Source organism: Apium graveolens, chromosome 1, assembly GCF_009905375.1.
Source record: "Apium graveolens cultivar Ventura chromosome 1, ASM990537v1, whole genome shotgun sequence".
NCBI lineage: Eukaryota > Viridiplantae > Streptophyta > Magnoliopsida > Apiales > Apiaceae > Apium > Apium graveolens.
Window position 1 is genome coordinate 197,325,532 of NC_133647.1, and position 26,358 is coordinate 197,351,889.

The 26,358-nt window shown below is 40.0% G+C and overlaps 1 protein-coding gene across 1 annotated transcript; it reads left to right on the forward strand.

The window, feature by feature from the left end:
- The first annotated feature begins 7,878 nt into the window (after positions 1 to 7,878).
- On the forward strand, positions 7,879 to 25,406 carry LOC141723926 (dual specificity protein phosphatase 1-like). Its single transcript, XM_074525877.1, has 6 exons — positions 7,879 to 7,984; positions 9,301 to 9,480; positions 9,565 to 9,700; positions 10,301 to 10,421; positions 10,730 to 10,875; positions 25,150 to 25,406. Exons 3-6 carry the CDS (start codon positions 9,655 to 9,657, stop codon positions 25,179 to 25,181), a joined length of 345 nt encoding a protein of 114 aa, XP_074381978.1. The 5' UTR covers positions 7,879 to 7,984; positions 9,301 to 9,480; positions 9,565 to 9,654; the 3' UTR covers positions 25,182 to 25,406.
- The last annotated feature ends 952 nt before the right edge of the window (positions 25,407 to 26,358 follow it).

The following is a 26,358-nucleotide window of genomic DNA, read 5'->3' on the forward strand; positions in this document are numbered from 1 at the left end:
GTCAAAAGAGGGGATGGCCATAATATAGCAAGGGTGAGGGTAGTTTGGTCATTTTGAAATTGTCATTTGTCATACTTTATTTTATTGTTTGTTGTTTTGTGTTTAGTGGTCAATTTCTTTTTCATTAGTTGCTTTTTCAATTGCAAAATTAGATTTCACTTTGTATTTTATCTGGTTGTGTGTTGCGACTGGCTTTGTTTTTGGTTAAATTATATTCTTAAATAAAAAAGAACTAGGAAAAATGATCAAAATATATTATTTTATAATTTTAATTGTTGCAAATATCGTTCTGCGCAAGATTCCGTTTTAAATATTCATTAAATACACATGTGTAGCATGCGTATTTATATATTCTTTTAAATGCAAAATATGCGCGTTTCTTTTTAACTTTAATTAAAATACGCATTATAAAGATATGTATTCAAATGAAGTTAAAAGAAACACGTATGTTTCACATGCGTGTACTTTATTTTTTAAAAAAATGAATACGCATAAAAAAATTGAATACGCATCTCATGAGCATTTAGGACAAACACTCATGCAAAAAGGTATTTTAGGCATTTCCCGAAATGATGGGTATTTTGATTTTTTAGCCGAACTTTAATAATTAATAATTGCATCTTAGGAGCACATTATATTAATTAATCACTTTTTACGTGTTTTTCACTCTAGTTTGACATCGATAAAAGTGAACATTTTGGTTCAGTTTACGAGTATAAATATTTTTATTACTAAATTAAATGCAGTGCGATACACGGATTTACTTTAATATATAAGTATTTTAAAAAATATTTTTACAATCATTTAATATTTGTAACTTTAATATATATATATAAATTGATAAATTTATAACAAAAATATAAAATATTAAGAAATAAATTGTATTTGTATTTTAGTTGAATAAAATTTGGGTATAGTTTAGGTAGAGGAAATTGTGTGTAATAATTTAATAATTTAATAATTTAGTAGATGTAAATATATAGTACTATTTATTTTTATTTTTAAATAATAACAAAAATAAGTAAAAAATGGTTGAATAAAATTATATTTAATTTTATTTATTATAGTTTGATATATATGTAGACATGTCGTCTATTTTGAAAGACAGGGAGTAGTACCCTATTTCAAATTTGAATATGACACATGACCAAAATTTGAAGAAGAATTGGAATTTAATATTGATTGCCATATTCAAGGATGTAAAAATTGAAAATTGATTAACTCTATTTTATTTTAAAAAATTAAGTACTCGGAACTCGGCAAGTACTTAGAACGAGTACTCGGAGGACGAATCGGATATCAATTTCTTAATTATATAATAATACTAATAGCTTAATAACACATTAGCAATAACAGAAACAATATTCAAAATACAAATTGTTTCTTTGATTATTTTTGGAAATAGTAATTAAAATAAATTTAAATAATTAACCACATCATATAAAATTCGTATTTGTTTTTTTTTGTCAGGATAGCTTCAGAACTAACAAAAAAATTGAGAAAGTCAAACCCAATTTTGACTCCGAGTCTCTGAGTACTCGGAGTCAACTCGAATTTTGACCAATTTTTGATAAAATCGTTCTTACACTTGATTACTCGGAACTCGGATTGAAAGGGGCTAAAAACGAGTACTCAGTCGAGTTACTGATTTTTAAGACACTGGTTATATTATTAGAGCTCGGCAAACTAGTATCTATAAATTCAATTAATTTTTATTGAAATTAAAATATACTAATTTTAATAAGTTGGCATCGAAAAAATATACATAAAGAAACCAGTAATTATTTACCATAAAAAATAAGTAGACTACCTTTATGTAGACTTAGTTTTGTTAAAATTAAAGCTACATCAATATACATGATTACGGATTATGTGAAACGATATTATCAAAATCATACACCCCAAAAGGAGATACGTGATTAGGGGTGGGATTAGGTTTCACGAACTATGCATATCATAAATTATGTTAATTGGTCTATTTTAATGACATATATGTCTCATAATTTGATTGTATAAACGACGACTCTTTTATGATATTCCAAGTTCTATCTCAATTCCGGTGTCGATTCCAAATACCACACGGGATTAAGTCAGGGACGGAAGTACATAGGAGCTTCCCTGGGTTTAATCCAACAGGGTTTGAAAAAAACATACTATTATCTATACATGTTTTGAATTATTTCTGCCTAATTATATGTCAAGCTCGACGAGTAATTTGTTAAACCCAACTCATTTTCAATTTTCAATTCGGTCCTGGATTAAGCGAATCCTTAATTACGGTACCTAGTGTTAATTGTAATCATAAGAAAAGATTGCAACTAAATCTTGAATGTGACAACGAGTGTGAGTTTTTGGTAAGAATTAAAGAGTAAGATGATTATTACAACATAGGTAACTTTTATGTGAAGAAAATTATGAAATAAGATATTTTTCCATTTAATTTTATGTAATTTTATATATTATTATATATCACTTTAAATATAGAATATACATATTTATGTATACAGAAGACGGAGTCTTTTAAGAAAACAATTTTTTCATTATTTGAAAATTGTGACTGTGTACATTAATTATAATCTCTGCAGAAACTTAATTGATCGATCGAGAGTAATTATTTATCAAATAATGTTTTATTGAGATTCGTGCGATAAGCCTTGTAGGGTAGTAGAAAATATCTTTGGAACTAGTTTTAGGTTACAGCTGTTGATGTGGTTCTCATATGATTTATGACTTGTGAAAGTGAGGATTGATTAAGACTGTTCCCAGCAATACAAGAATTCATTACGAATTTTATAATAAATTGGCCAATTTTTAAAAATTATTGATAAACTATTTGAAAATATTTAATCAATTTAGTTAATTTCTAAAAGATTATCAAAATTTAATTTGATAGATAAATCATGAATATGCATCTCAATTAATCAGGAGATCTAATTTATAAAATATATAACCATGAAATTACCAATGAAATAACTTGAATTATGACCTTATACAGTAAACAATTTGATAGCCATTGGATGAACGACTTGTTAATTCAATGGCTATTATTGAAAAATTTAGTCACAGAAATCGCGAACAATGTCAGAGTTCTAGAGAAATTACTATTTTGATCTTTGGTCACGGACCACGCACATTGTATGCGGTTGAGACTTTAAATTGTCTGTTGATGTTAATGCAGCAGTGGAAGTCTATTTTAAATTCCAACCGCGGACGTCCGTGAACAGGGATAAAAAGTAATTTTTTGGACTCAGACAATATCCGTGGTCCTTGTGACAAATTTTTTGATAACAACCGTTGGATTAACCATCTAAGGGTTATAAAATTGTTTGTTGTATAATAGTTCCCTAACAAACCGTTGTCGCACCCTCCCCTTGTTTGTAAAATAAAATAAAGAAAATTAAACAATATCCACTCGGCAAACAAGGAAAAGTTAGCACGCGGAGTGGGACCTACATGGTAAGAGGCGATGATTCCCGTGTGTCGGCTGAGCAAGTATCTGCTGTTCCCCTCCGCAACGTTCTTATCCTACACCTGCGTACAAATTCAGCCACGCCGTGGGTAAGTAAATCGGTTTAAATTTTTTCAAAAACCGAACGAAATTATGTACGATAAATTTGTCAAAAATTATTTTATGTAAAAATTGATCGTTGCGTAATAAAATTTAAATTATCAAGTTAAAAATCAATTTTCAAAAAAGAATGTTAAAATTGACCCAATTAATGAAATTTAGTAAAACATAGAGAAACCTATTTTTTTTAAAAATATATATATATGAATAAAAAGCAAAGAAAAATATTAGAAAGTTAGATCACAAGCTCCTTTAGTTTGTCTTTCAAATGGATTCCAATTTAAAATAAATCTCATATATTTTATTGATTTCATTAATACCGTATTTCAAAAAAATCTTTATAAATGTATATTAATTTATTTATTTAAAATAAAAATAAAAAATTCAATAGGTATGTATATTGTATTATTAATTTAATTTCAATACTAATTCTGATTATTCTCAATTATCCGATTAATTTATAAAAGTTCCAATTTCCGCTTCTTACAATGTAAATTTAGAGTATCGATTTAAAGTATCGATTAAATTATATCGATTAAATAAATTTAATCGATACTTTAAATCGATTACAACATGTGTAGAATGTACCAATTATGTGTTGGAAATTTTTGGATCATTTTCTAGAACCCTGTATGTATTCTCATATTTTGCCTTGTTGTCGCCACACATTTCATTTGATTCCATGAATCTTCTAGTAAGGTCGGTATTTCATAGCTTCACGACTTAACCTGGATTTCGTAATTGTATACAAGTATGTGTCAAACTGACAATGTGATATGATGATAATTCCGGCTAAAAATAAACGGGTTTTGTAATGTCTGCCCAATATCACATAATAAGCACTAACTCTCATGAGTTTGGTGTATTTTGATTGGTACTCCGATCATAAATATTGATGGATCCTCCTCATTTACAATAACTCCGCCAATAAAAATGTATCAAACTCATAAAATTTAGTGCTTATTGTGTGCCCTTGGGCACATATTAGAAAGACCGAAAAATAAATATTATCTCCGTCCCAAAATACAAGTTCCTTTGACTTTTTACGTGTATTTTAAGGTGAATAAAAATGATAGCTCCACGAGAAATTTTTCAAATTTTTTTCCCTGAATAAAAATATACAGGTTAAATTTTAATTTTTTTAAAAAAAATTAGAAAAAAATATTCGGAACTATGACTTTTATATATCTTAAAATAGGCGTAAAAAGTCAAAGAGACTTGTATTTTGGGATGGAGGAAGTAATATACATTGAAAACATGATTTCGTGCATCTTATCAATTGATTTTTAATGGGATATACCGAGTACGTTTGATTTATTTTGATATATCTTATTTTAATAAATAAATATGTATATATAAATCAATTTTAGAATAGAAATTAGAAATTAAATAATACTTTTTTAAAATTATTTTGAAATATATCACATATGATATGCAAATCGATCTCTAAGAGATGGAGAAAAGTACAGCGAAGTCTGATTTTTTTAAAAAAACTTACTGTTGGATGGGAAAAATCAAATTAAAAATTGAGGGAAATAACTGAGACTGTGTGTGAAAATATGCAGATTAGTTGGATGTGGTGTTTTTAGGGGCTATTAGATTAAATTGATCTAATGGCTTAGATTGATTTTTAATTTTTATTTGATTATTTTCGCGCGCGCGCCCACACACAAATATATATATATATGGAGTCCACTATTTCATTGGAGTCCTTGGAGTCCATATATGTTCTGCAAGTAAAATATAACTTAAATTGTTGCAGAACGTATTATTTTTCGAATGATATTCTACAAATATCACAATTTTATTAAAAATCTTGCAGATTGCATAGATTTTATAAGTATAACGTTGCAAAATATATTATTCTATAAAACATACTTAGTTTGCAGAATATAAATGTTCATGTTACAGAACATACATATTGTACTTGTAAATATATGAGATTTGCATGATTTTATTGAAATGATTATATTTGTAAAATATGTTTTGTAAGATAACATGTTTTAGAAAATATTTTATTTGCAGAACATAGATGGACTCCGAAGAATCCAATTAAAAAATGAACTCCATAAAACTTTACTCTATATTATATAAATATAATTTCGACATTGAAAAATTAACCATTAATATGGGATAATCACAATTCGGGTTAAACCGTTTGATTCGTATAAATCGATTCAATGGTGAATCGATCGGACCGAAATCGAAACAATGATATAATTGGCAATTCCGTCTAGTTGTCAATTAACGATTCTCTGATTATTCAGCAATCAATCTGGATTTTGCTTTGTCTAGTAATAGCAAATACTCCATCCTTCCCTCTCAATTTTTTATATTAGGGGACGAGTCTCGACACACACTTTATTACTCTTATTAAATGTTGTTAAATATATTTTGTTTTAATTTTTTTTCTAAATAAAAATATAATGTACAAATTTTTATACAAAAAAGGAAAATTTTAAAAATGAGTTCCGAAACTATACTTTATACTTGCCTTAAAATGCGTGTCAAGAATTTGAAAAAAATGTAAAGAAATGAGAGGGACGGAGATAGTATATATTATATATATCCTCTACTCGATCAAAAAAATATGTTTGTAGCAGCTTGATTTTTTTGACACATAAAATTCAATTGACGGAATATGCAAAACCGTGGATGAACCACAGATTAATGAAATTCTGGTGATTAATTTCAACTTGGCTGCACGTTACACCTCCTATTTTCAATTCCCACTTATTGGAATTTTACTACTTTAAGATGATTGAACAAACATATTCCAAATTTATTATCTCCATCCCAAAATGTTATTCCCCTTTTGTCTTGTTTATGTTAAACGATCGATTACTAATTTACGTTTAATCTATAATATCAAACATATACATATTTACCCTTTTTGTTGAATTTGTATTTATGAGTTCTTTAATACAATAAATTTTTTATATTTAATATTAATACGAAATGAAATATATTAACAGTGTGCATTGACAAACGTGTTCAACACAAATAAGAAACGTTTTTAGGGACGGAGGGAGTATTAAAAAAAACTTACATTTACTTTTATCATCTTGTTGAAGTATTTGTTTAGTATTTTAAAACCCAGCTTAAGTGAGTGTCTAGTCATCTTAAGCTAAAAGTAAGGAGTAATTTCTTTCTTATCTTCCTAAGATTCTAAATTAATCATGAACATGGAATCTAATTAAATTCTACACATACTGACATGCATAGTAAAAGATATATTCTCAAATGGCGAAATGACCGGTATGACACTGATTATGAGTTTTCGACAGCCCACAATATCGTGGTAGTTTACTCCTGCTGGCCCATTGTTTTACATTTAATACCATCTGTAACACACAAACCCATAATCGAATGCTTACTGGACCCAACAACCCATCACAGGTCAATCCGAAAAAGTTGGTAATTTGTTATATATTAGTTGTTGACTTGTATCTATAAATGTCTCAAACACTCTTATTTTTATCGATGTGAAATGTTACAAACACCCCTCTTATAGAATCGACATCCTCGTCGATCTCACAAACACACGTTCGGAACCCGGACAGTGCCTCTGCACTTCTGATCGGGTAGAACTCCGATACCATTTATAACATCCAAGTCCACAACCGAATGCGTACCGGACTCAACAACCCACTACAGGTCAGTCCGAAAAAACTAACGATTTGGTACACATTAGTTGTTGACTTGTATCTTTAAAGGTCCCAAACACTCTTATTTTTATCGATGTGGGATGTTACACCATCATAAACAACTTTTTTTTTAACAAAAAGATGATGAGAAAATAAGGTGAGAAAAAATATAGGTAGTGTGTCATGTGCCCACTCTAATCATAATTTTTGAATGAAATGTTTATTTTTTATTAATGAGGATTTTTGTGTAGGATGACAATGGTTATTATAAAATCACCAATCAAAATTTGCCGCCTACTTTCTTAATGTGTGCACATGAGCCCATCACAGTAAAATCGAAAAAATAAAGTTCATTCAAAAAACATGACAATTAAAAACTTATTCGTGCAGCTTAGTTGGTTAAAACTAAGATTTTAGAATTTATCATCCTTGGCCCCTAATTTTTTTTATCAGGATATATATACTCGTTCAGAATTATGTTTCATAAAAAAATTCTTTTATTAAAATTAATTTGCCCATCTAAACAAAAAATTTAAGATAATTATGTATTTAAATTTAAATTAAAAAAATTTAAATAAGAAGAGAACAATTGTATTTAAAATTTAAGTTACTAAATAAATTTTAAGCATGTAATAAATTAAAAAATAATTATTTAGGCTTCAACACCAAGCAAATGTTTTCGGATCCGATGAAGGTGAAAAATAACATCCAAACCGTTTTGTGGGAATTGTTTTCGGGTCGGAACTAACGGTGATTTAACCCAATCAAGGTAAATCTCAATTTCTAGATGTATCTATGTGCGAAATCTTGTATAATCTCTCGTATATAATCTAAAATCATATAAAATATGGCTCGTGTTGTTTTCGAAGCAAATTTTTTATTTTCAGAGCTGAAAAAGCATGAAAAACGAAATTACTCCTCACATTGTTTATTTCTTTTGTTGTTATTGTGTATGTATGAGGGTAATTTTGTCTTTTTATGCTTTGTTCGCTCTAAAAATTAAAAATCGGCTCTGTAAAATAGCATTTTTTTATCATTTATTAAAAAGATGTTTTTTTCTAAATACCATCAGCTGTTTGATAAGATGCCTAAGCGAGCTTGCCAAAGTATCTTGTAAATGTGCATTGGTCATGGTTTATAATCACCACATTTAGTACAGTTCCGCAAATTTTAGACGAAAAGTAAGCTAAAAGTTGTCGTTATTAGTACTTGCGGAATTCAAATTTAAAACTCGGTTCATATTACATTTAGTACATTTCCGCATACTTAACATGAAACGTAAGCTAAAAGCTGTCGTTATTAAAGGCGAATTTAAATTTTAAACTCAGCTCATGTTACATTTAGTACATTTCCGCATGCTTAGATAAACATAAGCTAAAAGCTGTCGTTAGTAGTAGGTAAAGAATTCAATCATAAAATTCGGTTCGTATTACAATTTGCAATTGTGGAATAGGCTTTCATAGACGTTGAATTCCGGTAGAGTCGAGGATATGAAATACAAATGTTTGGAAGGCTAACAGCAGTTCTGGCTGTAGTATGTGAGGGTATGTCTAAATTTCGCTTTGTTTCTTCACTAACGCTTAGATTGAGTTGTTGAGGGGTTACTCCTATGATTCGGCAATGCATTTTGTTATCTATCTTAAGTCTTAGCATACAGTTCATAAACATGACTCCTATTTCGTTTTACTGGATTTGAATGACTCGTGGAAGCTACACAAATTGTGGACAGAATGTTTGTTGTATCAGTGGAACCAATATACTACGAGTGTATGTTGCACTTATGACTTATGAGCACAAGCTAAACTGTATTTCCTCGGGTTGTTCCAGTACATCCTGTTGAATGATATGAACTGAATGTAGGTTGTGATATCTTGCCTTATCAATGAAGTCAGGCAGGTATTATAAATTTGTCTACAATGCTTCGTGTTTGCTTTTTTACAATTGGATGTTGGCTGTGATGCATTTCAAATTTGGTGATTGTATGAATAAACAAATACATGTGAACCCTACTATATGGCAATCCTTCTCTAAGTCACGCATCTCTGGAGTTTTTGCTTTCTCTGACCCTTGTTTATCTGTGACAAGGTCTTGTTGTACAGATGCATTGGTTTCTAAGATTGTTATCATAATTATCGAAGTACAATCAGAAACTTAGGAACAATGGATGAGCTTGATGAAGCCTACAGGGAACCAATTGCATTACTCCTGAGAGCATTAGATGCGGCAAAACGAACAAGAGGGGATGTTCCAGATTAAATCGAAGAGGTAAAGAGAACTTTGCAGACAGTATATCATCATGGTTACGGTGTTCAATATTTTGCAATTTTTCGTTACTTTTTAGAATTTTAGGGTCTCTACTTGGGTTCTATTGGTGCTGCAAATAATAGGAGTGCTTTGAAAAGCTTGAATGTCACACACATTTTAACTGTGGCTGGTTCGATGCCTCCTTCTTATCCAGATGACTTTAAGTACAGAACTGTTGATGGTAGGTACTTTGACTTCTTCCAAATAGTATTTCATTTCTTAAATAAGAGTAATCTGTTTCTGGTCATAATATCTGATTGTTACTTGTGATGAGAATTTATAACTGTGTATCTTGAAGAAAAAAAAGAAGAAATATAATATCTTATGCAATATTTCTGTTGTTTAGACTTTAGATGTTGTCGCGAAATTTGGTACACATTATTTTTACCCTAAGATAAATATTACATAGACTAAAGTACATAGTTGTGCATTCTTATGCTCTCTCCCAAATAATATTTTTCTTATACTTTTATATGCATGGTTGCTGCCTCGCCTTTATAGTTATTTTTTTTCTTGTATAGTACAAATGTATCCAAAATAGATGAGCCATTTGCTCTTTGTTTTGGAAGACAAGAAGGCTTATATTCTGAAACATAGAAAGCATTATCTTCAAATGTTTGTTAAATGACATTTGAAAGTAGAATCATCTAATGTTTTATGAAGGTTGAATGGTTGACAGAATTCATATTTACTAAGCTTTCACAATCGATTCTTGAGCACAGAAGATTTATTTTATTCGTTTATAATATTTACTTTCTTTTTCACTTTATGCTAATGTCAGTCCAGGATCGACATGACGTAAACATAGCTCAGTATTTTGATGACTGCATTGGCTTTATTGATGAAGCTAAAGAAATGGGTGGTAACGTTTTGGTTCATTGCTTTGTAGGAAGATCCAGAAGGTGGTATATTAATGCCTCAACTCTCACCTTTTCTTTTATGATACCTGTATTTAGTTTTGCAAAATATATCACACAACAGCAATACAACATAAATTTTGCATTGTCAATATCCTTGTGATCACCTAAAAGTAGGACACCCATGCATAATCTTCCCGCACAGTCTAGAGAAACAAAATCATGGTATTAGGATTTTTTTCAAGGTTAATATCAAATGGTAGTAAATTCTGGGGTGATCTTTTTCTCTCTCTTATTCTGAGAGCGGGTGACTATATCTGCAAGTAAAGGCCAGCATAATTTCAATACTGCAGTGTGACAATTGTTGTTGCTTATCTAATAAAGAAGCATGGAATGAGCTATTCAGAAGCTTTGCAGCATGTAAAGAGTAAGCGAGCTATAGCATCTCCAAATTCTGGTTTTCTGTTGCAGCTACAAAATTTTGAAAAATCTCTTAGAGGTATGACTTCTGCCCTTCAACTTGAGATTACCTATTATCTTAAATTTTTATGTCTTAACTAATCAAATTCTGTACACTGTATATGATTTGTGGTAGTTCAGAATGGTGTCCGGTTCTAGAGGATACGGTCATCAATACTTTTTTAGTCTTAAATATCTTGAACTGGTGTGAAATTGTGAATTGCTGAATGCTAATAATAATTCTGCTGGCATGGTCGTATCCAAATTATCTAACTTAAACTTTATCTAACTTATTTCTGTGTCTTTAATAATCACATTCTGTACACTGTTTATGAACTTGTGGTAGTTCATAATGGTGTCCGCTTCGATGTTTAAAAATACCCATTTTTTGGGTGCAATGACTGAAAATACCCATTTTTACAACACATGGCTGAAAATACCGTTTTGGTTACGCATTTTGTAATTGGGTAAGTGTAATACGCATTTGAGAATTGGGTATCCAAAAAAATTACTAAAGATACGCATTTGTAGTTTGGGTATTACCATTGGGATACGCATTTGTCAAATGCGTATCTTAAAAAAAAAAAAATTGGATACCCATTTGACAAATGCGTATCTAGTACAAAACAGGATACCCAAATAGCAAATGCGTATCCAAAACGGTATTTTCAGCCATCCACTTCCAGAATGGGTATTTTCAGCCATTTGCACCAAAAAATTGTTATTTTTAACATTCTTTCTCTAAAGGATATGGTCATTAATACTTTTTTGGTCTTCAGTATCTTTAACTGGTAAAATTTTGGATTGCTGAGTGCTAATAATACTTCTGGTGGCGCAGTCAAATTTTTAGAAATACTATCTTTTGTCAAGGATAAGATAAAACTTCACTGACCTCTGAAAGAGTAACAATGTTTCATGTTACGGTTACGGGTGATTTGACCATACTAATGAAAAACAAGGATGAATCTGAAATAATTGACTAATATTCTGGAGCACCCAATTAACAAAAATCTTGAAACTATTATGTGGCTATAATATTCAATTATTTATATACAGTTTAATAGTATAAAATGGCCAAAGAACTGGGGGATCTATTGAGCTCTCCTTACCCTATCTCTAGCCTTGTCTACCTAGATTAGATCGTATATACTCTTAAAGAGAAAATCCAACATGATAGATTGGTAATCTATAGTTGATGTTTTGGTTACATTTCTGCAAAACTTCTGCATTGAGGTACTACGACTTTCAAATTCAAGTGGCAGGTTGTTAGATTGCTTTTAGCCTTATTTTTCTTAGTTTTTATTCCGGTTCCTCCTCACAACTCACCTGTTTGTTTAAGAGCACACAGTTAACTTCCTAACATAAAATTTCTGCCAACATCGTTTAGGAACTACCTGGCTTTGCTACTTACTACAAAACTATAGGGATTGTTATAGGGAGAATTTCGTATAACAATGTTGTGGAGATTAATGGGCGGAACAAAGATCAAGGACGGTGTTTGAGGGCGGAGGAAGGTTGTTTGGTGGTGGCTGAGCTTGTATGTGGACTCCTTAAGAAAGAATAGGGTTTGTTATTCTCTGTCAAGTGTCGACTCATGTCTCATACAAGTGCCTACGTACCCTATTTATAGGGATCAAGCCTTACGTAGTTCTTGGGGAACAAGTCACGTAGGCTAGGGTTAGGACTCTTCAGCCCGTGCAGCCCAAGCCCACGATAAAGTCAGGCCTTCAGCCAATTAGTCACGTAAATCTCGATCGGCTCCACACGCTTCCTACAATCTCGCGGCATCTCCGCAATCCTTCCCGTGATTGTAGGAACAACCCGTGTCGACCCCGAAATCTACGAGCAACTCAGTCATCTATGAGTCACTTTCCATGTTGTACACAAAGTCTTTCGATGCGGGCCGGCCTGGTCACCTCGGCCCGCACCGCCTTCAAACAATAAATATAATATTACCTCTGTTTCTATAAGATGTGGGCTCATGAGCTCAGCCCGCGTATGGGCAGCTAAGCCCACCTCGCATGAAGGTACCTGAGCCCAAATGACAAATATGAGCTCACCTTACATGTGTGAGCCCAGCTCGCATGTCCTCACTTGAGCCCAGCTCGCATGTTTGAGCCCAGCTCTCATGTCATGAGCCCAGCTCGCATGTTGCGAGCCCAGCCCGCATGTGCCGGCCCAAGTCATATAAATCCATGGTTCTAGCCCACACACAAGAGTCCAGCTATTTAGTGCACCCACAGGGACCTGTTTAGGGCCCATGGCCGAAAGCGGGCATAACAACTACCCCCCGAAATTCCTGGTCGCATCTTGAGGCTAGGTATTTTCTAATCTTTTTATGGCCTCGCAAGTGTGAGCCCACCAGGCCGCACCAAGCCGTCTCGCGTGTCTCGCCTCGCATGCCTTTCATCTTTGCATTCATTTTGACAGCCGTTGGACAGCTGGCGTGGGGATTCGTGTCATCTTATGAGATGACGACACGTGTCGCCTCCTCCTTTCTCTCTCCTATCTCCTATAAATATGTGAGATTTCAATTCATTTCTCACATTTTCAAAAACACTTCCTGAATTGCTGCTCAATTTGCTCAAGGATCTACCACGGCGAAGATTATCATTTCAACAAGAACCGTCTACCGGCGGCGATATTCTCCGGGACCAGATTCATCAGGATCTTCATACACCTCTCCCACAGGTACTCTTCGATTCGAGCCCGTTCTTTATTCATGCTTTATTCACGCACACCATGCGAGCACACACCACATGTTCGATACGAGTTCACACACAACCACAACGCGCGATGCGAGCCCTTTCGCTCGTTTAGATACTTAGGTGCGATCCCGTGTGAGATGTGAGGACACTTAGGTGCGATCCCATACTTTTTTTTTGTTTTCTTTTTAGGGCCACACACTAATTTTCACCATCTTTTACAGATGTCGAGTGCGTCTTCAGCCCGCTCCTATGGATCATCTCGCTCTTCCTCGAGCCCGGCTCGCACCTCTGCTAGCCCGGCTTGCTCTTTAGCTACTCCATCTCCATTAAACCAATACCCTCCTGAGCAGCGAGGCTCCAAGGACTTCCAACGCGAGCTGACCTCTCTTTCTGGTCGTCTTAGCCAACCTATCTCTCCCGGCTCGGCTATCACCCCTCAAGGGGCTTTGAACATTGCCAAAGTTGAGAACTCGATGCGAGCAGCTGGATCCGGCTCGCTTGATATTCACCTCGACCCGAACCCCGAGGATTTTACCAGGGAGAAGAATATATATAATTGGAGAAATAGGCCCGTGGACCTCTCTCATATTCCAGCCTCCCTTGGGGTAGAAGAGCTGTTAAACCGCGAGCCTGCTCCCTTGGATAAAGACCGAGCCGAGGAGATTTTAAGAGAAATGGCTGAAGAGAGGGCAGCCCGTCTGAGGCAAGCAGCAGCTAACCACCTCGACCCCATTCACCTTGACTCAGAATCAACTGACAGCGACCTGGGGAGTGCATACTATGACACCAGGAAGAAAGGAAAAGAGCCTGTGGCTGCTGAATATCCCATCCTGGGACTCGAGGGTGAAGAGGACGGCTCGCATTGGTCCTATGACTCTCCTCAGAGCGAGGAGGTGGCAGATGTTACAAGTCAGTACAAGATTTGTAACTATAATTATGCCCCCGCGGCCTCTCCTGAGCCTTATGTGCCTCCTGCCCAGCCCGAGCTCGAGGGTGAGATTGTTTTCAAAAGGCAGATCATTCCTGATGGGGAGGAGAGCTCAACTGCAAACGAGGAGGTTAAGGTGCTCGCTTGCCGCGACCTTCCTACCTCGCTGACTCAGAAACATCTGGCCGAGCACATTGAGCAGTTTCAGCTCGAGGGCCATATTGTCTTGCCCCTACCTCATATGAGATGTTATAGATTCAATCACTCGGAGAATGGAGGCAGGGTGCCTCGCATGGTCTTGTCCACCTTCCTATTAAGGCTGGGAATCTCCTCTCCTCTTCATCCCTTCATCAAAGATGTTTGCGAGTACTTCCAGCTCGCACCCCTTCAGATCAATCCAAACGGATACCGGGCCGCCCTCGCATTGTACATCATGTACCACAAATGCGGGTACCCTTCTCTAACCGCGAGGCAGCTGGGTTACTTCCTCCATTTGAAGCATTCTCCTAACGACTTTGGATATTTCTACTTCTCTGTCTGGCCGTGCTTCAACAAGAAGAACCTCATCCACAACGGGCCGAGCAACTCAGGGAAGTGGAAAAGCCCTTACTTCTATATCCACGAGGTGCCTCGAGTCCAGACTCATTTTTATTATAATCCATGTAAGTTTTCTCCTGCCCGCTCTTGTCTCTTCTACCATAGCTCATTTCCTTATAACAAGAATTCCTTTCATCTCCAGCCACCCCGCCTCGTACTGTCCTTGTGGGACAGGAAAAGATAAACGCGGACAGTCTTCTAAATCTTCCCAAGGCGGACCGGGACATCCGAAAACTCATAACGACCTCCAATCTGGTCGCATGTGGGTTTTTGAAGGAAGGAGTGAGGCTGACTCCTCAGAAGAAATCTAGGAAGAGATCCAGAAAAGGTAAGAATATTGGGCCCGCACGTCCGGGCCTGGATGCTCGCATGCGCGAGCTCGTGTGCTCACTTTTCCTGCATGCATCTAGTTTCACATCGCACTTTAATTCTCCGTATTTTTCACCTGCTCACATTACTTCTTTCCTTTGCATCATGCTGTGACTAATCTATTGCTTTGTTGTTTTCTTTTTCAGAAATGGCCATCTCCCCTATCCCCTTCATGGAAGAGGCTGAGCAGGCTGCGGCCTCGGGCCCAGTTCAGCCCGCAGCTGCGAGCACAAGGGCTCGATCTCAGGCCAATCCTCCGGCCCGCATGACTACTCTCTCCGAGCATCTCAAGGATTCAGGGCCCTCTCCTCGACTAAAGAGGCATAGAGGTAAAGAAGGAAAAACTGGCGAGCCTGAGCCAAAGAAAGCTGCTCCCTCTGATGCTCCTCTTCCCTCTTCTTCTTCTGCCAATGCGGTTGCGACCACATTCGGCCGGCTCGCCCAAGGTCACATCAGCGAGCAGGATTTAAAGGATTGGTCTTCTTCTGCTCTCGAGGTTAACCAGGATGCACTCTCCCGAGCCGCGGCCGAAGTATACTATCGTCAGTTATCTAAGGCTCGAGAGATGCGAGCCCTCAGCCAGACCAACACAAAGCTCGAGGCTAAAGTCAAGTCCCTTCAGAGTAAGGTCGCTGAGCACGGGCAAGAGAAAGTTACGCTGGTGAACAACTATAATCAGAAGATAGTTAATCTGAACGCTGCTCACGACAAGGCCCTAAGGGAGCAGAAGGAGGCTCATGACCTGGCTGCTGAGGCATGTAAGAAGGAGAAGGATGCCCTCGAGGAGAGGGTGCTTGAGCTGGAGGGATCAGTTTCTGCCCTGACCGAGGGCCATGAGGCCGCCCTCGCTGATGCTAGGAACCTGGGGGCCAGGAATTTCATGAAAGTCTTTATGAAGAAGGTTCCTGACTTCGATTGGGCGGCTCTGGGTGCGAGCACAGCGAGGCATGCTGACAAGTTGAAGCTGGAGATGGAGAGGGATGCCCAAATTGCTGAGGAGGCTAGGCTCGCGGCCGAGAAGGCCCAGGTCGCTGGTGAAAATCGTGAGGGAGCAGAGGCTGATAACCCTTAATGTAATTTTGATTAGAACTAGACTTTTGACTGGGTAAGCGGGCACCCCTCTCGCCTCGCGCTTGTATTTGAAATATTCTGCCTCGGGGCATAACTTATTTAACTTTTGTTTGTATAAAATGTCTAAGTTTTTTGTGCCCGCGTATGTCTTTACGGTGCTAGCTGTTTTTTTTTTTTACCATGCTTCTACTGACCAAAAAGTAATCATAACTCTGGCCGCTTATGGCGAGCGTTACCCCTTCACTACGAGCCCAATTTATTCAGCTCGTGTCATTTGTTCAATCAAACAACCATTGAAAGAGAATGCCAAGTGGAGCAAGCCCGCATCGACTCGCAGGTGTTGTAGGTGTGCTCGCACTAGGAGCTCGTATGTGTCTTCTCCTCGCATCATGCGACTTTGAGTATGTTTGATGGAGGGCTGGGCCCCCTGAGTCGCATTTATGGTTTTGAGGGCCAGGGTATGGGTTCGCATCGCGAGCCTATATCTCTATCCACATCTTTTATCTACTATGTGTTCGTATTTACCTAAGCGGGCCATGGCCCGGCTCGTTTCATGTTCTTGGCATCAAGCGGGTCGGGGCCCAGCTTGATTTAACATGTTAATAAAACAACTGTTCTGTCCTCGCATGGGTTCCCAAGGATGGGGTCCCCTGCTGGGTATTTAATCTATTAACAGAAGTTAAAATATCAAGTGCACAAATAGAGATCAATCGTTTATTCATAGATAATGGGAAGTGAAAGGAATACATGCTTGTGGTCTCAGGGAGGCACCTATATGGCACTACCCCCCGAGACTTAGGAATATTTGAAGATAATACTAAGTCTGAAAAGAATAATATTACTGATAATACTTGCGAAGGTGTTCCGCGTTCCAGGCTCTTGGGATCAGCTTGTCTTGCATATCATTGAGGTGGTAGGTTCCCTCCCAGAGCACCGATTTTATCTTATAAGGGCCTTCCCAATTTGCTCCCAAGACTCCGTGACTCACCACCTTGGTATTTGGCATGACCCGGCGCAGAACTAAATCTCCCACCTTGAAAGTTCGGGCTCGAACCTTACTGTTGTAATGCCTAGCTGTCCTCTGCTGATATGCCGCAATCCTGATCTGAGCCTCTTCTCGAGTTTCTTCGATCATATCCAAATAGAGCCGATGATTGACCTCGTTTGCCTCTGAGTCATAGTTGTCCCTTCGAAAAGATCCTGCTCCCACTTCAACGGGCACCATAGCTTCACACCCATACACCAAAGAGAAAGGGGTCTCTCCAGTTGTGGTTCGGGGTGTAGTGTTGTAAGACCATAGGACCTGGGCGAGTTCTTCTGGCCATGCTCCTTTCTTCTCTTCAAGCTTTGCCTTTAAGGTATGCTTAATGATTTTATTTACCGCCTCTGTCTGCCCGTTACTCTGGGGGTGGCAGACTGCGCTAAAGCTCTTCTGAATCCCCAGCTGCTCACAAAACTCTCGCATCTCCTTGCTATCAAATTGTTTCCCATTGTCAGATATCAGCTTGTAAGGGATGCCATAGCGACATACAATAGCCCTGTATACAAACTCCCTGAGCTTTCTCGATGTGATAGTGGCTAGGGGCTCAGCCTCTGCCCACTTAGTGAAATAGTCTACCGCAACTACCGCATACTTGACGCCTCCCCTGGCCTTCGGGAGTTCCCCAATCAGATCAATTCCCCACATGGAGAAGGGCCAGGGGCTCATGAGGGATGTGAGAGAGGCCACGGGGTTGTTGTAATAATTGGCATATCGCTGACACTTATCACAAGCTCGGGAGAATTCAAAGGCGTCCTTTTTCAGCGTTGGCCAGTAGTAGCCTTGACGGAGGATTTTCTGAGCTAGAGAGCTACCCCCCGAGTGATTGCCACAAATACCCTCGTGTACTTCCCTTAGGATGTAGTTGCATTCCTCCCCATGTATGCATTTGAGAAGAGGAACACTGAACCCTCTTCTGTATAGAATCTCGTCGTATATCACATAGCGGGCTGCTTTGTATTTTATTCTCCTTGCCTCGTTCTTTTCATCCGGAAGTGAACCTTCTCTTATGTATGCTAGAATAGATGTCATCCACGTGGGGCCGAACTCATTATTGAGGCTGCTCACCTCGTGCTCGGGCACACTAGGTTGCCTCTGTATATCAAGGGGCACGGTCCCTAGCAAAGTGCTCTCGCGGCGTGAGCCGAGCTTAGCTAGCTCGTCCGCGCCTTCATTCTGTCCACGCGGGATTAGTTCCAGCCTCACCTCGTTGAATCTGGCGATTATCCTCTGTGCGCACTTCAGGTAAAGCTCTGTTCTCGGCCCCTTAGCTTGATACCCCCCATTTATCTGATAGACCACAATCATGGAGTCGCTAAATACATTCAAATTCTCGACCTTCATTTCCAAAGCTAGCTTGAGACCGTTGATCAGGGCCTCATACTCAGCATCATTGTTGGTTGCATGAAAGGCCAGATGGGTCGCATGTCTGATTTTGTGAGCCTCTGGGCTGATTAGCTCGATTCCAGCTCCTGCTCCATCACCGTTAGAGGCACCATCCACATATAGGCTCCACCATGGGGCACTATTTTGTCTTTCCAGTCCAACTTCTTCTGTGCTAGGTATAACAATAAGGGCTCCCGGCTCCACTTCTTGATGAGGGGGAAATTCTAGCACAAAATCGGCCAGGGCTTGGCCTTTGATCACAGTCCTTGGCTTATAATCCACCTCGAATTGGCCGAGCTCAACCGTCCACTTCAACATTCGACCAGAAGATTCTGGTCTATGCATCACTTGTCTGAGGGGGTAGGAGGTTCGCACTTCTATCTTATGTGCCTGAAAATAGGGCCTGAGTTTTCGGGAGGCCAGAATCAGAGCATACGCTAGCTTTTCGAGGCTTGTGTATCGAGTCTCGGCATCGGCTAGCCTTTTACTCACATAATATACCGGGAGCTGGACACCATCCTCCTCTCGGACTAATACTGCACTTATTGCAAAGTCGGAGACGGCCAAGTATAGGATCAAAGTTTCTCCTGCTTTTGGGTTGGACAACATGGGAGGGCTACTGAGATGCTTCTTTATGTTCTGAAAGGCTTCCTCACATTCTTCGGTCCACTTAAAGTTCCTCCCCACTCCTTTGATTGCTTTGAAGAACTCTTGGCATTTATCGGAGGATTTTGAGACGAATCGGTTTAAGGCAGCCACTCGTCCCGTTAAGCTTTGAACATCCTTCACCCGTCGAGGGGATCTCATCTCGAGTAAGGCTTGTATCTTGGCTGGGTTGGCCTCAATGCCTCTATGGTTGACAATAAATCCCAAAAACTTCCCCGATTCAACCCCAAACACGCATTTCTGGGGGTTGAGTTTCATTCTGTACTCCCTTAGTATCTGGAACATTTCTGCCAGGTGGCGGACATGATCCCTCGCTTCTTTCGATTTCACCAGCATGTCGTCTACATAGGCCTCCATAGTCTTCCCCAATTGATGTTTGAACATCTTATTCACCAGCCTCTGATAGGTTGCCCCCGCATTAAGGAGCCCGAAGGGCATCCCGATGTAACAGTAAAGGCCCCGATCAGTAATAAAGGAGGTGTGCTCCTGATCTGGCCCATACATGGGGATTTGGTTATATCCTGAATAAGCATCCATAAAACTAAGCAGCGCGTGCCCAGCCGTGGAATTAACCAGCTGGTCGATTCGGGGTAGAGGAAAGCTGTCCTTCGGGCAAGCTTTGTTCAGGTCGGTGAAGTCTACACATGTCCTCCACTTGCCATTGGGCTTCTTGACAAGCACAGGGTTGGCCAGCCACACGGGGTAGAAGGCTTCTCTCACAAGTCCTGCCTCCATTAATCTATCCACTTCTTCTCTGAGGGCCTCTGCCCTCTCTCCACTAATCGGCCGTCTCTTTTGCCTAACCCCCTTCTTTTTCGGGTCCAAGTTGAGCCGGTGGCATATGTCATTTGGGTCAATCCCTATCATATCGGAGTGTGACCATGCAAAGACATCCAAATTCTCCCTTAGGAAGCGGGCTAGATCCTCTCTCAAGTCAGGACTTAGGTTAGAGCCTATTCTGAGTACCTTGGAGGGATCATTTGGGTCTACCAAGATCGGGATTGTGTCCTCTGCGGCCCCGGCCCTCTCGACCATTGAGGGCATTCTCGGGTCTAGATCTGCTCGAGCCTCGCTAGTTTTTTCCATTTCCGTGATTGCCAAACCTTCCGCATCCTTGAGCTTGGTTTGGTGAGCTTGGGTCGGGTTTATCAAGCGTTCAGAGGTCGCAGTTACAGTTCGAGTGATTCCGTCGGATGGGTCCATAGTGATTGTTGTTTCTTTGCGTGTCCACTTCCCTCTCCTAAGTGTTGCAGTGATTTGTTCTGGGCTCTCTTCTTCATCACTTGCTTCCTCTACAATCCCCTCTTGTATCAACATGATGGGCTGAGATGCTTCCATTAGTAAGGCCCCTGGGCGTGGTTCCACATGAATTCCCATGTGCTCGAAGTAGTTCTCGGGCAACTCCTCAATTGAAATCAAATTACAAGTCTCGTGGCCCTCAGGACGTATTCTTTTCCTGCCCTCTGCCTCTTCCATGGGGATGTCGCACTCACCTGCTTCAGCTACCTCCCTTGAGGCATTTCTTGACTCGGCCGCTTTGAGTGCCTGGTTGTAGCAGACCCTGGATTCGTATTGACAGCTCTTCAAGATGCCTACCCCCGTGGGGGTTGGGAATTTTATCGTCATATGATGGATCGAGGTCACCATCCTCATTGCCCTCATAAGGGGTCTGCCCACTATAACATTGTAGGCACAAGGCTGGTCTACGACTGTAAACATAGCGATCTGGGTGGCCACATGAGGCTCCTCTCCTATGGTCACCGGGAGCCGAATTGTCCCTTTCACTCCGATCGAGTCTCCCGTGAACCCGTACAGGTGCCCACCTGTTGAGGTTAATTCTCTATCCAATAATCCCAGTTTTTTGTAGGCATCATAAGTCAAAACATCAGCCGAGCTCCCGGTGTCCACCATTGCTCGGTGAACATTCACCGTCCCAATCTTCATTTTTATGACTAGGGCATCGGTATGAGGGTAATGCACCCATTTTGCATAATTCTCTTTAAATACGATATCATCGACCTCCCTTTCAAAGAGCTCCGGGGGCCTTTGGCTTAGATGATTGACGTTGGTGAGCGGCTTGTCCTTTGCTTCCCGGGCATATCTGTCCATCGCCTTCCGGCTGTCTCCACCAATGTGAGACCCGCCTAGAATAATATGAATACTACCAGCCCGAGGGACCCTTTCTTTGTCTTCTGGGGGTGGAGGAGGGACGGTATGATAATCCGTCCTGTGTCTTCGAACCTCCTTGACAACCCACTCCGTAAGCTTCCCTTGTCTAATCAAAGTCTCGATCTCATCCTTTAGTTGTCTACAATCAGCTGTATCGTGTCCGGTGGCCTCATGGTATGCACAATACTTCGAAGTATCTCTTTTATTGTAGTCTGTGAGAGGAGTTGCCTTCCTGAATACCCCCTTCCCAACATATGTAGCATATATGTGGTCGATAGAGGCTACCAGAGGGGTGTGTGTCTGCCATTTGCTTGTATAAGGCCTCCCCGAATCTTTTGTGGTCTCTTTGCCACGGGCAGACTTTTTCGGGCTCGAACTACGCCGATATGTCTTCCTCCTTTCGTCAGGGCTTGAGGATCGGTCCCTCTTGTCTCGATAGCTTTCGCTGATTTTCAGCTCTCTCATCGATTTCTCTACCCTCTTGAAGGGTTCGGCTTGCTCATAGAACTCGGCCAAGGTCCTCGGCTCACTCGCTTGGAGGCTCTTCCAAAATTTCGATCCTTCTTTCAGCCCTGCTATCAAGAAATTTTTGATGGTCTCCTCACTGGCTCCTCTCACCTTGGGGACCTCGGCGTTGAACCGACGAAAGTATTCTGCCAAGGGCTCCCCCTCCCTTTGCTTGATGTTGGCTAACGTGGCCACAGGAGGCGAATAGTGGAGGGTCGACTGAAATTGTCTGACGAACAAGTCCTCCAATTGCCTCCACGTTCTTATGCTAGCCGGTCCCAACTTGGAGAACCATTGTTGGGCACTACCTCTGAGTGATGCCGCGAAGAGTCTGCAACGGGTCATCTCCGGCACCTGATAGACTTCCATCTCAGTGTTAAATTGAATAAGGTACTCCGCCGGGTCGGCTTCGCCGTTGAATAGAAGGTCGGGGTTGTGCCTAAACACCCGAGGTAGGGGGGATGATCGGATAGCAGCCGTAAACGGAGAGGGGGCAGCCGAAGCAGGGGGCCCTCTCTTCTCTTGCTCCATCTCATCTAAGATCCTTCTCAGGTCCCTTACTCTAACAACTTCTCCTTCTCTGTCACCTCCCGCATTACTCGAATGATGTGAGCCCTGAGGTCGTTCGCGGCGTTCCCCTCCTCCAGCTCGGTCCTGCGACTCCTCTTCACGATTGTATCTGCGTCTATGTCGCTCCTCCCTTCTGGGTGAGGTGTGTTGACGTCTTTCCGGAGGGGTCGTTGCCCGTTCCCTTTTCGAGCCTCTTTTATCCACGGGCTCTTTCTCTTCTCTCTCCTTCTTACTATTCTCCAATTTGAGCCTGAGGTCATGTTCGCTTAGTTTTCTACCCACTCGGTCTAGCACGCTAGTTGACCTTGCCTCAGATGAAGCTGGCTTCGGCCCCGATCTCGTAGAGATTTGGCTGCCCCGCTCATCATGGCCTCGGGGTATATCTTCCTTTTCGCGTGATGTTTCTTTCTTCTGTTTGGTCTCGGTTGCCACGTCATCAAAATCGTGGATCAGCTTCTTCTGAGGGCCTTTGCCCTTCCAGCTACGCTGTGAGACCTTGAGGCGGCGTGCCTTACGCTTGGCGTTCCGGACCGAGCTTCTTTCTACCTTTGACATTCGGGCGTTGATCTGATTCATCTGATCGGCCAGCCCTTCGAGATACGTCATCACAGCCTGCCCGTCCACGGTTGCAATTGGTGGAGGTGGCGTCTGATTCTCTGGGGGCGTGTGTTCGAAAGTAGGGTCCTTCTTGCCTCCGCTCCCTGGTGTCGTTGCTTGCTTGCTTTCTTTGGTCATCTTTCTCCCTAAGATGAACGTGCCCCTCCTTCTAGCGCCAAATGTTATAGGGAGAATTTCGTATAACAATGTTGTGGAGGTTAATGGGCGGAACAAAGATCAAGGACGGTGTTTGAGGGCGGAGGAAGGTTGTTTGGTGGTGGCTGAGCTTGTATGTGGACTCCTTAAGAAAGAATAGGGTTTGTTATTCTCTGTCAAGTGTCGACTCATGTCTCATACAAGTGCCTACGTACCCTATTTATAGGGATCAAGCCTTACGTAGTTCTTGGGGAACAAGTCACGTAGGCTAGGGTTAGGACTCTTCAGCCCGTGCAGCCCAAGCCCACGATAAAGTCAGGCCTTCAGCCAATTAGTCACGTAAATCTCGATCGGCTCCACACGCTTCCTACAATCTCGCGGCATCTCCGCAATCCTTCCCGTGATTGTAGGAACAACCCGTGTCGACCCCGAAATCTACGAGCAACTCAGTCATCTATGAGTCACTTTCCATGTTGTACACAAAGTCTTTCGATGCGGGCCGGCCTGGTCACCTCGGCCCGCACCGCCTTCAAACAATAAATATAATATTACCTCTGTTTCTATAAGATGTGGGCTCATGAGCTCAGCCCGCGTATGGGCAGCTAAGCCCACCTCGCATGAAGGTACCTGAGCCCAAATGACAAATATGAGCTCACCTTACATGTGTGAGCCCAGCTCGCATGTCCTCACTTGAGCCCAGCTCGCATGTTTGAGCCCAGCTCTCATGTCATGAGCCCAGCTCGCATGTTGCGAGCCCAGCCCGCATGTGCCGGCCCAAGTCATATAAATCCATGGTTCTAGCCCACACACAAGAGTCCAGCTATTTAGTGCACCCACAGGGACCTGTTTAGGGCCCATGGCCGAAAGCGGGCATAACAGGGATTTATGATAACCTGCTAGTCTGTCTTCTTAACTGACAAAGTGAAAATGAAGTCTCCTGTGGAAAAGCATATCAAACTTTATCCTCGTCTTAGTTGCCAAACATGTTTGTAGGGCAAGCGTCTATGTCCAGCATGTTTCGACTACTGACCAAAGTCTAGATGTTTGTGGAAAAACTCCACTCTATCTTTTTGCTTGTCTGGTTTTCAAACTGTAGCAGGAAATTCAATTTTTTCCTGATTGTTTTAGGCGATTTTGAAATCACGAGACTATTATTTGATTACTGCCATAACACATAGCTTTCATCGTGGATTGTCACTGATACAGTGTTGAAATCTTACCGAGGACTGAGGAGTTTACTATGGCCAAATATATTCTATTTTAAAAAATTGGTTCCCATTTAGCTGCAAGTTAATATTTCTAAATATGAAGCCACTGCACCGTTTCCTTTTCACCACCATCTGCACGCGCTCACACACACACACACACACTGAGAGAGGTGTTGTCATTTACATGCTAATTGCATACATTTCTAATCCTAGCTTTGTTAGCTCCATATGGGGAGTTTAACAGGTGTTGTAATCTACATGCTAATTGCATACATTTCTAATCCTAGCATTTTCAGAATTTCAGCCCTATATGGTACCTTGACTATTCTTCTATGTACAACAGGGCAGAGAACAGAATGCTCATCTACTTCTTAACCAAGGAGGCTTGGTTGTTTGGATGAGAATCAAGTGAGCAGAACTATATGTTGTCTGTTAAAAAAGGTCATGGTTATTATGAACAAAATTCAAGGCAGAATAACTGTAAAATCCTGACTTTTTATTCAGGAAAAATCTCGAAAGTTTTAATTCGGTACTAATTAGATGTATCTGTATTCTCTACCAGGCAGTATAATAAACAGTCAGTTCAAGTATCTATTATTGTAAAACTGTAAATAACTGAAGGGAAATTTTCAGGAGCCAACGTTGGCCGGGATATACCAGCCGCAATGTTTCATTGTGGTAGTTCTCTGCCGCAAACCGCAATGAAACATTGCGGCTGGTGTATCCCGTTCAACGATGGATGGAGATAAGTTTCCGTAACTGAATAGTACAAATGCTTTAGAATACGAAATACATACAAGGGAGATTTGTGGACCATTTTCTCCGAGGATCATATAAGAAAATACAAATATGTATTTATTTTTTGGGGCAAAAATGAAAAGAAGAAAGTAAATGTACACAAGAGTCCCCCGGCTTATTAGGTAGCAATAAAAAGGAGAGAATAACAACATATTGTAATATGTGTGTGCGTGGTTAATTGAACGTGTGTTTCGTGATATAGTTTGGCTAGATGGCAGGTAGATAGCAGCAGGGTAATATGCATGACAAAGTAAGAGTTTACTCGTTTTTGCAATAAGAAATGCTGCCGAGTGCCAAACAAACTATACATCTATGTGAAATAAAAAAATATGCCAAACGTTCTGAAACTCAGAAATCGGTTGACTCAAACGAGATTCGGATGCTGAAACGAGTACTCGGGAAATTGTTAAATTTACTGAGTACTCCTCCGAGCGAACTGATTTTAAGAACTGCTAAGGGAATTTTTAGTTAATTCATAGTATACTTTTGATTTTTAAAACCCAAGGACAAGAATTTGATCTTGTTCGAGATCAATAGATTATATACTTCTGCTATAAATCGAAACAGGAACAAAGACAATTTTTTTTAATAATCTAGACTTGGGGTCTCATCTCAAGTATGTTCTAAGTCTTCTGTGCTAGATCTTCAGCTATATACATCGAAGAAGGCTTAAAATTCATTTCGTTCGTACCATACCACGAATCGACTCGGGCGTAATGAGGAAACTTCCCCGTTTGGTATTGTTGTTCCAAAC